Source organism: Ruditapes philippinarum, unplaced genomic scaffold, assembly GCF_026571515.1.
Source record: "Ruditapes philippinarum isolate M1 unplaced genomic scaffold, ASM2657151v2 ctg891_1_1_1_1, whole genome shotgun sequence".
NCBI lineage: Eukaryota > Metazoa > Mollusca > Bivalvia > Venerida > Veneridae > Ruditapes > Ruditapes philippinarum.
Genome location: NW_026857262.1, coordinates 131162 through 146635, shown reverse-complemented (window position 1 = coordinate 146635; position 15474 = coordinate 131162). Strand labels below are relative to the sequence as shown.

The 15474-nt window shown below is 30.8% G+C and overlaps 1 protein-coding gene across 1 annotated transcript in view; it reads right to left on the bottom strand.

Moving 5' to 3' along the window:
• The window catches only part of LOC132749220 (ionotropic receptor 25a-like), an 81527-nt gene that overhangs the window by 64096 nt on the left and 1957 nt on the right, over window positions 1-15474 (bottom strand). Inside the window, exon 2 of the mRNA XM_060738936.1 lies at window positions 3618-3720. Coding sequence (XP_060594919.1) covers window positions 3618-3696 — 79 coding nt within the window. The 5' untranslated portion in view covers window positions 3697-3720. The remainder of the gene's footprint in view (window positions 1-3617; window positions 3721-15474) is intronic.

Below are 15474 nucleotides of genomic sequence, written 5' to 3'. Positions count from 1 at the left end.
GTCATGAATACATTTCATTGTATATTGTTCTGGCATAATCAATTAAACTGTTGGTAGTGATAGACACACATAAGGGCATTGTTGTATCATTTTTGTTGCACATAAAAGACAAAAATTGAAACCTTAAAGGTCTAGCAATACGACAAAGATAATAAATTGCAGACTTTGTAAAGGAATGGATACTAGTAAATACAAAGTTTGATGTCTTATACATAATCTAGAAACATGAAACGTACGCAGTCAATTTTCATTTATTGCTTTTCGATAAACGTTTGTTTTGAAAGGTCAACATATGTTTCAAATAATTAAATTGTTTTGCTATATATATCACATGCTATTGATATGTACTGTAAGGTAAAACAATGTATGAATACATGTATATACACAATCTCTTAAATTGATACATTTTGCAAAAAAGCAATGAACTAAGAGCTTAAGTTATAATAACAAAAATAGCTTAAAAAATGTAATTTAACATGATCATAATTCCACATATTTTGTACAAAGTTTACACGGTTAAAGGGGGGTATCAAGAAAAGCTTGATCACACATGTCACCGATGAGTGTTTCTCACAAAAAATATTTTCTAGTTGGTTGGTTACATTATTCCTATTTGAATACTGTATAATCACCCTTAGGATATGCTAATTGATTTTAAAATGTGTCTTTAGCAGCTTGTCTGTGACATGCAAGCTACATAAACTCTCTTTCAAAATACCATTATATTTAGTTTGTTCTACAATAGTTTTCTCGTTGATTTCATTTGAGGGCAATAGGATGGCACTAACGTGTCATATTGAAAATACCCTTATAACCACAAAAAAAAACTTTTTGCGGGTGTTCTTAAATCAAATTTTTTTCCACTCTATGTTAAATGTAAATGTTGAATTCTGCCGAAGGCGGTGATAGGGATGGACTGTAGCATACACTTTCCAATACGGCTACAGTTCATAAACATGCTCAACCAAACCTGCAACATTTTCAATATTGCACTTTTTAGCGTTCTTCATTCATTTATCTAAACTAATGAATTGATGTACCAATCCTGTTACACACCTTTTTCAGTTCGTTTTCAGATAGGCCTTTTTACATCCTATAAGAATACACCAAAACGTGAATAAACATATAAACGTAAATCGTAATCTGAATTAAAACACACACAAAATCGAATATACAAACGGAACTCAGTGGGACACCGCTTATATTTACATGTGATAATTCACTCGGACAATTCAAGGTATGCAATTATTCAAATCGTAAGGAAAGTAGTAATTTTAAGTAATGAAATATATCAAATCAAATTTATATATAACGAAAAGTGCACCCTGTCGACATAGAAAGCTTTTACGTGATACAGCAAGGGTATAAGCATGGCAAAATATACTAGCAGTCGGTTCAGTAACAAAATAAATAAAATGCAAGCCTGCATCAAGTATTTTGTAACATCATAATTGACGTTGTTGGCGTCGCGTCGAACGGGCTCCGCGATGTCGAGGTTCCATGCTTTGACAATTTTATATCTTACTTTTACCATCCTAATAAAAGTTTGAACATTTATGGATAAAGCATGTAATATGCATATAAAGATATGAAGTGGTCTTGATATTTTTAGTTTTTATTCATTAAAAGCATATAATACCTCACAAAGGATTTTTCCTTCTTTAGAAATGCCAAAATTAAGTTTTAAATGTTTAAAGGATTGTTTTAGAGCATGTTAGATGCTTATTAATTGAAGAAAGTATCGTAAAATATTGAGTCTTAAAAGTGGCAAAATGTAAACAAATTAGTATTTTGACTTCATTTAAAATAATAAATCACTATAACTGTACTAAATACCATAAGTTAGTAGAACAGATAATTGGCAAATGAGTTACTTTTTGGACACTAAAAATGGACACAAAAAAGAGCTTTTGAAAATAAAAATAAATGTACTTGTGGGACAAATGGACCTTTAAGTCAATTTCAAAGTCCTTTTCCCCCGTTAAAGGTCATGTAAAACAATAATAATAACAAAGCATTGTTAGATATTTCTAAATACAACAATATGCAGACTAGTAAATTGTTCCCTTAATTGCAAAATAAACATATTCTCAAATTTCAAATATAATTGACAAATCATGTCAGCAAATCAACTTAAACTAACGGTATGGTTGAATAAAATGTTTACAGAATTGAAATAACCTAGAATAAAGAGAACGGTCAATCAATAATATAGTTCATTAGTTTGTCTGTATTTATTGTATTGCTATAAACCCGGGAAGTAATTTGCCTTCGTTTATGTCTTTATGTTAACTTAATATCAAATTAATTTCTGTTGTTAACTACTGTCAATGAATGTTTTGTTGTAGATCTAACATTTAGTGCAGTACTGAATAGGATTTCTGATCAAATGTGTGTGCTCTGATTTTAAACGTTATTACACATCATTCAATAATAAAATGTCGGCATGGGTTGTAACACAATCAATAACAATCATGTTTATACCCTTATATTTGATAATCATTGAATGTAACAAGTTGTCATGTTTTTATAAAATCATTTTTTACTTGTATTAGACATTTACCATACAAATATTTTCATAATGGTCCAGCTTTGTGTTTAGAACTGTCAAACAACTTGAACATTTTGCACCTACTCGTATCTCGGAATACGACCGTTATGGCGGAGGGTCTCTCATGGTATGGGCAGGAATAATTGCCAATTGTAAAACGGACCTCCAGTTTTTTATATTAGCACATTGACAGCAAAAGGGTTTTAATGCGAGTTTTTTTGTGTGTTTTTTTTACGTTCAAGTACGGCCAAATGTATATGCAGTGGGTCCAGATTTTATTGTAGCCCAAGACAATCCTCGCCCACATACTACTCGCCTCACTTCCTTATACCTTGCACGTAAAACAATCGAGCTCTTGCTTTGGCATGCCAGATCCCCAGACTTTAATCCGATGGTTCATGTGTGGGCCATGCTTCTAAGGCTCAATTCTTATCGCCCTGCTAGATCGGTCATTCTTGCAGAACTTTGCGTTGCCTTACAAGATGAGTGGAACAGAATTCCACAATTGAATATCAGGCGTTTCATTTACAGCATCCCCAGGCGCTGTCAGATGATAATTAATGTCTTTGAACACCATAAAAGATATTGAAACTTATTCCATGCAGCCTTTACAAATTTCCGGCAATTTAAAATTTTTCAAGTTTTCCCGCTTAAATAATTTTATGCTTATGTTTCAATTCGATAATTCAACTCAGATGACCAATTCATCACTGAACAATGCAAACAAAACTTAATGTATCATAAACTGTTCAATGTGTTAACTTAAACAGTAATTATTAGAAATTACAACAGTTTTGAGCAGTATAGTATAACTGCAACTGGGAGTAATTTCTGTAAGCTATATTTTATCGTTTACATTGGATAATATGTGTGGGAAAATATTGTCCTTTGTTCAACAGTAGATGATTATTATAAAATAAATCAATAAAACTATTGAAAACAAAATCGGATTTATATATCAGTATACAATATCATTTTTCATCTAAACATTCGCCGCCAATCATAGTTGAAATACAACACCAAAATAATAGATATATTGAACTAAACAACAATGCTTGCATCTTACCTATTTGTGCGCTTTTGACGTAAACAAGCCACGTGCAAATTGCAACAAAAACCGCTGATAACACTTTTGTATACCCCATCTAGGAACATTTACGTCATGCAGTCTGGAAAGATATGAATATATTTATGAGCATTACAAACTCTCAAATAACATTGTTTTAACTATTCGGGCATAGAACAACAAAACGACTGACAGCTTCTGAATAATTTATCAAAACTTTTATTAAGTTTATAATGCTGATATGAAACTATAGTCGCAGGGCGACCTAAAAACCCAGAATTCGCCTTTTTATCTGAGATACCAATTCAAAAAGTCAATATGCACTTTTTTTGTCTAAAGAGTTATTTGAAATGTATTTGTATTTGCAATAGGCCGTTATTATTAAATTATGTGTTCTTAAAATAGCAAAGAACAAATACTATAGAAGGCTCACTTGGCAAATCCATATCAGGTACAATATAAAATCAGTTACAGTAGCATATATCAAGACACTTATGACTATTCATGAAAATTTGGAAATACTATGTTAAAAGTACGAAATAGTAAATAAAGCTACCATAAGGCACTTACATTTCGCATAGAATAGATTAAAATGTGATAAAATATGCAGAAATGTCCATAATGAATCACAAAATTTGGGATGAGTATAGTTATAATGATGTTAAGCATAAAGCATGTAGCGCTATTTGGTCTTTGGTATTTTTATGTTTTTATACATTGGAAGTCACAGCAAGGACGAACTTGTATGGATGCAGGGAAAACAAAAGTGATATGTTTGAATGAAAAAGGGCCGTTCTTGGTATTTATATTTCTCGTGTAGTCTTAAAGGGTATAAAGCTATGTCAATTTTTTTTTTAAAAATTATAAGCGGTAAAACATTTTTTCAATTTTGTAACAATTATAACAAAGTATGTCACACATGCATATATTTAAACAAAATTATGCTGCTATTACAAGTAGGGTTTAGTAGTTTTGTGCATGAACCATTCCCTCTAAAAATATACAAAGATAATCTTTTCATGAGAGAATTTTGATTATACGCACTCTTATATAAAATTCTAGAAACAAAGTGATCCCTCGGAAGCATTAATCACAACAATATAACATAAAAAAGAATTGCAGGCTCGGTTTGATTGAGTCTGTACATGAGGGATAATGAATAAGTGCAACATCCCTCACGCCCCCTAGAACCGGCTTGAGCGGTACTCAATTCTCAACACTTTATAGTGTTGGCATCAATAATCCCGAAGGACCAGAAAATATAACAACACTGAAGTGAAGTACGGGGCATAAGTATAAGTTTTATTTCTTTCAAACCATTGCTTCCCCAGTCATATAGCTTTGGAGAAAAGGTAACAAAATATTAGGAAACAAAAGGTGTTTTTATCTTCTTGCGAGAGGTTCAACTTTAAATTCAATAGTTTATTCAAAGATGTGTACAGCATAAGTTTGACCATTCCTGTTTTTAAATACTCCCACCCGTCGATATTTCAAGAATATGTTGTTTTCCTTTTCCAGAATTTGTTTAACCATTAGTCGTTTAACATGAGCATATTTTCCATGTTCTTGACTTAACAAAATATTGCATTTCACTCGATACTGATTTTGCTCATAGAGCACTAAATGAAAATACAATATCTAGTAATTTATTTTCGAGTATATCATGTCAAACATTTTGCATTTGCATTTAACGCTATCTTGTTTTAATCAATATCGCCATCATTTTTATGACATCTCCATTGCTTTAATCATTTGTTTTGTTTGAAAGTATCACAATTGTTATGATCTGACAACAATCGCTTGCTCAATATTGCATTAACAATTCATGATTTTTTCTCTCTTTTATTTCCAACTGACAATGTCATAAATTGCTTTATAGGTAATGCTAATATTGTTATATTGAACTACCTTTAGTCGTCCTCAAATACAAGCATAGTGTAACCACTAAACGATTCTTATGTCACAATAGTGGCCTTTTTCAAATAATTCATGCTTCTAAAGTTGGGGGTTAATATTATGTATTGATATTGACTTCTACAAAATATATATATTTTTATTACACATCACCGTTTGTAAAACTATGCAACAATACCTTAACCAATATGAAAATTGTGAATAAAAACCAGATATTTAAGTGTAATATTTCCGAATAGTGATAAAGCATTACTTTTACGTCATCTTTGATCTACGGTCCAGAACTTCAGAAAATAATAAATAATACTAACGTAATTTTAATTTTAAAAAAAGAGGACACATGCAGATAAAGAGGGACATTTTTACATATAATTGCATACCTAGATAAAAAAACATTATTCCAAATTATTTTTATACTTTTAAGTAAAATCCTTTTTGCTGCACTTGAAAGTCTATTTTATCTGAAAGCATTGCTAGAGATTTTCTTATATAATATGCTCATGTAACACGATTTACGTTTTCAGGACTACTTTTGTTTTAAGCTTTATTTTAACACATATAATTTTGGGTCCATAGTAGAATCATCTTCCTTCCGTAAACTATCTGGAGTGCCTTATATTGCAGAAATAAATTATTTTGTTGCAATTTGAACCAAAAGCGGTTAAGAAAAAGTAAATTGGACTAAGCAAAATCGACCGCCAAAGCCCATTACATGATTTATCATAATACATTAATCATGACCAAAACCATATTAAATAGACAATATTTTATTCAAACTCGCCAAGTGTTAATCTTTTCTTAAAGTAAAGTGACATTAAGCCTTCCACAGACACGTTTCTACAGAACAGTTTATATAATTATCCATTAGTTTTAAACAAAGCAGTTTGTATTAGGTTTCATTCTAATTCTTTTAATATACCATAAACGTTATGTGGAATTTTTTACACCGAAATTGTTGCGCTCAGCAATCTCCCTGTAATCTTGGTTATACAATTTTAATTAGTAATTTAATATAATTTACGTAAGTGATTTAATTAAAATGCCTTATTCTCCAAAAATATTTCTTAAATTACACCACAATCCCATGATAATGAAATTTAAAAACAAACTTTAAATTCCTAGATGAACGTTAAAACATTAAACGTAGAGAAAATAAAATATTTGCCCGATTACGACCACTTGGGAGTTAGGATAGGCAAATATTGATAATTAAAAAGTAGAATTTTTCACTTTAATTTTGATAAGCTATTTTATTATAAAGTAATTATGACATTTTTAATGATTTTCCTCTCTGGCTGTAAAAAATAACGTATTAACGTATACTATGCACAAATACTACAAAATTCACAGCATGATCGCTTTCCAATGTTTACTGGCTAAGGACACCTAGGGAAAAATTCTTACTCGTGCGGGCACTGCCTTAAATTGTCAGCAATTAGATAAACAAATTAATCCGGATATAACCTTTGAAGCAATAACAATAAATGAGACTTTTTATAATTATCATTGATTTGTTTTAAGGGCTATAATCATGTTTTTAATAAACTTATTCATTTGAACTGCCTTAATAAAATTACAATTTCTATTATCTTCAGGTTTTTTATATCAAATGAAAATAAATTGCATTAATAAGTAGTTATAAGAAACGAATTATTCCTCAATAGACACATTTAATTTAAAATATAAGTGATTTCATTTAATAATTTCTTAATCTAATTTCTTATGTAATTTATTCGTGGGTAAGATTATACAATAGTCCTACATCATTATAATTGTGACATAGTACTTTAAAGAGTGAGAACCCTCTAGGGCAATTAAGTAAATAAATGAGTGAAATTGATTTCCAGGTTTGATTGAATTTTTTAATGAGAAAAAACAGGTAATCTGAATATCTGAAAATATCTCTCTTAACCTTTCCCTCAGGTAATGAACAGTATACGAAATAAACTGTGTGTTTTAATAAACATTTATGAAATAAAACTTTCATTCAAGACACCGGTGGCCTTGCGGTTAAAGTGTCTGCCTTTCAGCCCAGGGATGGTCGGTTTGAACCCTACTAGGGCCACGACCTTGTTTCATCATGATCACAGTATTGTTTAGTTCTCTGAAGCATTTTCTCGTTTATGGCACATGCATTTTTTAAATTGGGGACCATTGCCGCTTTTCATGCAATGGCACTGACGTTTCACATTAAAGGTTCCATAAAAATCGCCGTATGAACACATCTAGGGATTACCATGATTAGATGTTGAATTTGGCTGTAGCCGGTGCAAGGGGCATGAACGGTCACTTGCACTTTCCAGTACTGTCCATGAACAGGCTCAATCAAACTAAGCCTGCAAAATTTTCACTTTTGTCGTTTTGGGCGTTCTTTAGGGACCGTTTTTTCTCTATATTCTACAGTGTTTCAAAATAAGCACTTTTTTCTTCAGAATTTAGCTTAAATGAAATGCCAAAACTAAATGGAATTCATTTTTTTATAAAACAAAATGTATTCATGGCAAGGTCGTAACTATGCATATTAAATTATAGATACAGCAGAATTTTCTTCTAACGTGATATCAATTAATATTCTAGCGAATACATCAAATACATTGGAATTCAATATCCCGTAATATTTACAAAGCAAACTCAATAAATTAATGATGAGAGTTCATATAAATCGTGCGTTTTATTCACACCTACTCTTGTGCTAAATGTTTCACCAACTGTGATGCATTTTATGCCAATCGAACAAAAAAATATATCGAACTTGAAATGGAATTTTGGATTAGAATAAACAAAGGAATCGTATACGAAATAAATGTTAATTTACTTTTGTTTGTTTTAAACGAAGTGCTTAACAAATTAATGTATCTCTACATAAGTATTTTAAGCACGGCGCCTATATTGTAAAGAAGCCCCCCCCCCCCCTTTAAAAACGTCTTTAATTAACAATAAAAAATGATTAAAGAACGTCTGCGAAGTCTTGATGAGAACGGAGTCATGATGTCAAAAGTGTTTTCGCCAATCTATTTATCTTCAACAGAGATTTTATATGAGCCACGTCATGACAAAACCAACATAATGGGTTTGCGACCAGCATGGATCAAGACAGCCTGCGCACCGCGATTGATAGGATCCATGCGTTGTTAAAAACCCTATAACAAGTAGAGAAATGATAGCGAACGCAGGGAAATTCTGATCAGATGCCGGATGCGCCCTGGTCTGGATCCATGCGGCCCGAAACCCCCATATTTATTTTTGTGTAGCGGCTCATTTTTTTCATTTCAAACGTGAAAAAAAACAAAGTAAAAATAATATTGAAGAATAGAAAATGAAAAAATATTTGAAAATGCAACATATTTATTTTTTATGACAATTGAAAAATGCAACATCTTCCATGCCCCCACCCAGCACCGTCCTGAGCGGTATTCAGTCCTAAGCTATATGACAAGATTGAGAAGAAGTATGAGTGAGTTTTTACAACTGTCATCCAGCACTGATGTTTCACTGATGTTTACTCTGTTTATATGATAGAAAGGAGATAAATAAATCAGAAAGAAAAGATGTAAACGATGTTAATTAACAGAAGCATATGACTCACTCTGCTAAGAAACAAAGGTGTTTTGCTTACCAAATTTCGAACTACCTAAGTTTTAATTGACTTAAATGTCTGTATAAATTAAAATAATTTTAACATAAAATAACAAGAAGTTGTCGTCTCTAACAACGCATTATTTTCGAAAAAAAAAAAACCATATAATTAATTTTAGATATGCAATGTTTCTGACAAAGACATGCACAGCTAATGCGCCAATTAGATAATTAAATGACAGGACAAAGTTGAATTGTATGCTCACGGTATCTGAGAGGATGCATTGATTTGGTATAATTAATTCTTGAGATTTCAGATTTTTATATGTTTGCGTCAGTATGACCAAAAACTCTTTATGTTATATTAATTGTGTAATTTTCCATTAAAAGTGGCGGTGTAGTTAATAAGCAGATATAGTGCTTTCTAGAAATTTTAATCTTACAGGAACGGTGTTATGATATAACTAGATAATAAAATGTTAGATTTGTAAACTTTCAGGTATCAAGTACGTGGTGAGCCAAAACTGTTATAGATATATTGCTAAAACAGATGAACTAATAGAGAAAGCTGACCTTACATTCAAAGACAATGTTTCATTTTTTTATTCTTTGTATTTTACCAATGTGATTCGATTGTAATAAATATTGTAACTTGATGGACCTAGAAACTTTACAGTGAAAAACGTAATTAAACTAGTTGGTTTGGTGTTAAAGAGAAAAAAAAAGGAAAATAAATAGAAGTAAAGGGGAAATGTAATACAAAATACATGTGTAATATTATATTGACGATTACTGCTCAATAGTCATATCAACAATCAAGATTTTATAACATATTCATATCACAATATCATGCTGCGAAAAAAATATTAAACAAAATGAATATAGTACATGTATTTCAGTAATTTCAGGGTATAAATGGAGAAGTCTAATGTCTAATAATAACAAAAAATATAGGGTATAGAATAGAAATTACAGATGAACAAACATACGATTTCCTTAATTGGGGTCTCGCAACAACTGTCAAAGAATAATTACATAGAAACATAATTATAATTAGATGTATGGTTACCTCAGACTATATAATTACTTGTTGATATCCATAACAATGGATTATGCCAATAGGATGAGGCAAATAATAATACTTAGTATTGTCTAGGTGATAATCCTACGTGGTCCTTGGACAAAGTGCACAGCAGAATGTTTTAAAAATAGACTTGATTCAGTTAGATCTTGGTGAATATACTTTTTATATTGAGTTGATTTTCTTTAAATAAAGTTCATAAATTGTTTTATAAAAAGCCCTTTCCTCGACTATTACCGACTTTGCGTGAATTTTTTATTATATACTATAATTATTACCGATTGACTGTTCAAAACAATACCGTCGACTGAATCAGCTGAAAAACGATTAATGTATTTAGAATTAGAAATGATATTAACAAAAATACTAGATTGCTGGAGCTATTTTAAGAATTGATCAAATGTCACATGGATTCACCACGCTGTTTTTTGCTAATGATCATCAGACGACACAAAATATACAATAACATAAATGCTCTATATTATATATGAGAACAAAGATCAACAAGGAATGGCGTTGTTTAATGATCGAAGCCGCCAATAAATTTCAACAGCACAGAACTACCGACATGAAATCTAACAGGACACCGAATAAAAGCAAGAGTGACACGAAAGTGTCACGAAAGTGTCACATTGAAGGTTCCATGATTACAGCCGTATGAACACATCTGCGGATGTTTCTAAAATAAAAATTTTACCATTACATGTTTAAATGTTGAATACTGCTTAAGCCGGTGCTAGGGGGCGGGGCGGTACTTTGCACTTGACAGTACAGTCCATAAAAAGGCTCAATCAAACCGAGCCTGCAACATTTTCAATTTTGCCTTTTGGACTTTAGGGATTCTATTTTCTCAATTTTACTTATATAATAGTTTCTGTCCAGTACAATTCACCTTGAATGAAATAAGTATTTTGAAGACACGGAACAAAATACTATACTTTCAACTTCATTTTTTCGCTAAACTAAACTTAACAATGTTTGAAAATAAGTTCACTTACAGAATTTAAAGTTTTTTCACCAAAATCCGTCCATTCAACCTATATCATCTTTCAGCAGGAACAGCTGACTTATCATGCATTGTGCCTTTAGCTTGAAGCCATGTTATAGCTAATCTTGCAACGAAGTTATGAAAAAATATGTATAGTATGTCGAACATATACAAATTTTGTAATTGAATTGGAATATGCTTGGTTTTGAAATTTTAAACCTAAGAATTTATATATTGCATATATATAACATATTTGTTATAAGTAATTATGTTTAGCCTATTCAAGCATTAATTCAGCTTTATTGTTATATTTGCACTACGCATTTGAGATTCATATACATGTGAGATTCACGTACATTTGAGATTAATGAACATTTGAGATTTATGTATCTATTGTATCTATTTTGAATTTAATCTACCTTGTTTTTTTTGTCATAATTATTCAAATCTCATTTCAATTATCGATTTTGATGCAGTATTAAGGGATATGTGAGTGTCTGTTTTAAAACAAATTCATTAATCAAACACTTGACATCATCTCATAACAATGCAATCAATATAATGAATTATTACATAATATGTATTTAACAATGTAGTAGTTTTCAAATGCATATTGAAAAATCGATGTAATTCATGAATGTTTTTGTAACAGAATTGTTAATAGAAATTCTGAAAGCAATTAATTTAAGTGCTTCAAAGTTGATTGAGATCTTAAAATCTGTTACAAGCAATATATAACCTATATCTATACATAGATGATAGTAAAAACATTGTAATAACATACTATCAAAGGTAACAAAACATACTAGTATTCATACCTAACTATATATAGCTTGGTTCCAACCAATGTCTTGTATGCTTTTTGTACAGAAGAAAAAGATTAATAACTAGAACAATTTAAAAATCCAAAAAAGAAGTTTGCAAACGCAAAAGGATAGCGACGCAATCAGTCTGAATTACAATTTTTCACTTATTGTATTTGTTTCCGATTGCTAACAAGGGATTTCCTCCTTTTATTTTGTACATTAACAAAAGACAAATGTTGCATTCCACCTGTATAAAACTGATACAATGTACTGATATGTAAAAAGAACATTACCTTTCAACATAAAACGAACATTACCTTTCAACATAAATATATAAAGAAAAATATATATACAGAAATCCTACGCAATCGTTTAACGTAATGAGGCATTTATTTATTTATTATTTATTTATTTATTTATTGTCTCTACAATATCTATCTTTTTCAGAGCAGTCTTTAAACATTTATTTGAATTCTATCATTCGCATTATTCTTAATAATTTACGTCATTCTTATTGTTCGACATTTTCATATTACCGTATCTTTTTTTCACTTATTGTATTGGTTTTCATTATTAGTCGAAGAATTTCCTCTTTTTAGATTTTGTTTATTTACAAAAGACAAGTGTTGTACTGCATCTGCATAATATTTGTTTGCCTATTTTTAAAAATCGTATCGATATGGCTTATTCATGTAAATTTCCAATTAAATGCGTTAAATCATAACTGACAGCGCTGAATAATGTGTTCTGGTGTGACATCAAATTTTGACCCCGTTGAAAATTGACCGCAATAGGTCATTTTGTCAACATTGAGTACTGCAATTTAGGTCATTTTTCGACTTCGAGAAATGAACCTGGGACATATTATTTTTCAATGTTGAGAATGAGCCCTGCCAACATTTTAGCATTCACTTTTGATTAAAAGGGTCGTTCCAAAAACTGACCATGATCGTTAAATTTTGATAAAAAATGTCAGTTATAACGATTGGTAAAATTAAGTTAAACGTTGTTGTAGAGAAACAGGCGGAATAATCATAATCTCTCTTATGAATGATATCACAGGGCCATTTATGGATACACATTGTACACTCTGCCCTTTGGCATGTCGGTGTTATGCTTAGACAACACGGAAGATACAGAAAAGGGAGACCATTTAGACGCCGAGTGTTATTCTCCTAATCAAATTGCGAGCAAGAATGGACACATTAATTTTCTCAAGCAAGCACAGCACGATGAAATAAAAAGAAGAAATTATTTTTTTATTCTTAAAAAACACAGCAAAGTAAACAGACAATTAATGGTTTTGTTACTCTAATTGTTAGAAATAAATAAGCGCACACGTATGCCACGATATTGTATCATTACAAAATAGTTCTGAAAAGATTCGTCATTCTTACAAATGAACAATTTCCAGAAAGTATTTGTAAAGTCGTCTAAATTGTCGAAGCAGCCGTATGCGCAAATAATTTCTCTCAATTTGATATACTATGAAATATGTTGGTCCGTTGACGTACCGTGTTGTTCGTTTTGACCATCAATTTGTATATTTTTAAATTGTGTTATATGATGAAATATGCACGGTGAAATGCAATTTTATAAGTGATAAAATAATGTCTTATAGTTCTGTCAGTCGAAATCACCACCCAAAATGAACATGGTAATGAATTGTAACCTAGCTGTAGTTGATATACATCAATTTATTTAGAAGCATTCCAGGATCTATGCTTTGCTTTAAAAAAGAGAATAGACTTTTTAAAAAAAAAGTCCCAAGACAAAGGGGATGCGGAAATGGTATTCAAACATTAAAAAACATTTTTGGGTTGAAAACATTTGATATATTGCATTTAAATTTTAAAAGCTTCTTTTAAGCGCAAAGTAGCCCAATTGAAACTGGTCATACGTAGAAAAAAGAGTAGAAAGAAATGGGATATTGTATTTTTGTAAAAAACAATTCTTAAAACAAAAAAGTGAGTTGCTGATTCATCCTTTCCCTAAAATATCTGTATTTTTTTGTGATAAAACTGTATTTTTTGAAAACTTGAACATATTTTTGTGTATATTGTAAATGTAGAAAAAAAATGTACGTTTAGCAATAAAATTTTTTCTGTCTAAACCTGCTGATAAAGATAAAATTTTTTAAGAAAAATTAAAAAGATATCTTTGTTTTAATCTCTATAGCTGACCAATTTGATATCAGAATATGTACCGTTGAATTGGTAAATAGTTAAAAACGTTATTCGCAAGTTATTTTGTTTGGCTTTATGGCTCACCAGCACAGTTTAGGTCATATGGCGCTAAAATAGGAAAGATTATTTTAGCAAATCCCGGGTGTTACAAACTTTAAGCAACACCAGAGATCAAAACCAACTCATCTGCTGGAGCTAAGGGATGCAAGTTAATAAACCCATTAAGTCGCCTTTTACGACACCTTTAGGACCGCACCGGGTTAAACGTAGGCTGCAGTTGTGATGCATCAACCCTCAACCCGTAAAGACATTGCCTTAGTCACAAAAGAAAATATTCATAAGTGGTGTGCATAATAGGTACCTAAATGTTTATTACGTAACTAAATGTTTATTATGTAAAAGTCTGAAAAGATATCAGAAATATTAATATTTCATCTATTAAAAAATAGACATATTGTACAAGGTTAATGAGATCCGCTTTCAACGAAGAAATATGACTTGCTTATAGTTGATCAGTTTTCAACGGAGGTCATTTTTTCTCTTGCGGTTGGATCATTAATTACAAGCAAGAATCAATTTTCAAGGTTGAAATTTGAACACTCATCTGTTGCAAAATGACCCAAATGTTAATTTTCAGTTGGGATCAAAATTTAAAGGTTGCAATGGGAAACTTTATTTTGTTTTCACTTACAACAGCACATTATAAACGTTTTACTAAATTCATCTCCAGTTATGATCACTATGTAATAATACAGTTTAAAAATACTCTTTTCATCTATTCCAACAATTAAAGTTACACGCCTCCTGGTGAGCAAAAATGTTATTGAGAAAAAAAAAGGTACAGTACTAAGATTTTAAGAAAAGTATAACGATTCAAGAGTAATAATATATGTGTTATGCGTGATTTTACAGTAATTACTACCATATCTGTACTGCATGACAAACGTAGTAAGGGCTAATGTTGCATATGTTTACCTCGTGGATTATACGTTAGTGCCGTTTGCAAAGTATATATTACTTTATTTGTTCACATGACAATATTTTACTTTTAAATACCTTCTTTAAAATTTTCATAAAATTAAGCCGGAATAAGAAGATATGCTGCTCTAAAGCGTGTCAATATTATACCGGCAAATATTTCTATAAATAACGGAATGTTCTTTTTACTTGACATACGAACGTAAACACCCACTGAGACATACCTCACAGGAGCGAGTACATAGCACAGGAAACAATCGAACTTTATTACATAGATAATTATATGGTTTTCTTACATGACATATGTTTATTTATCATAAACATTAAT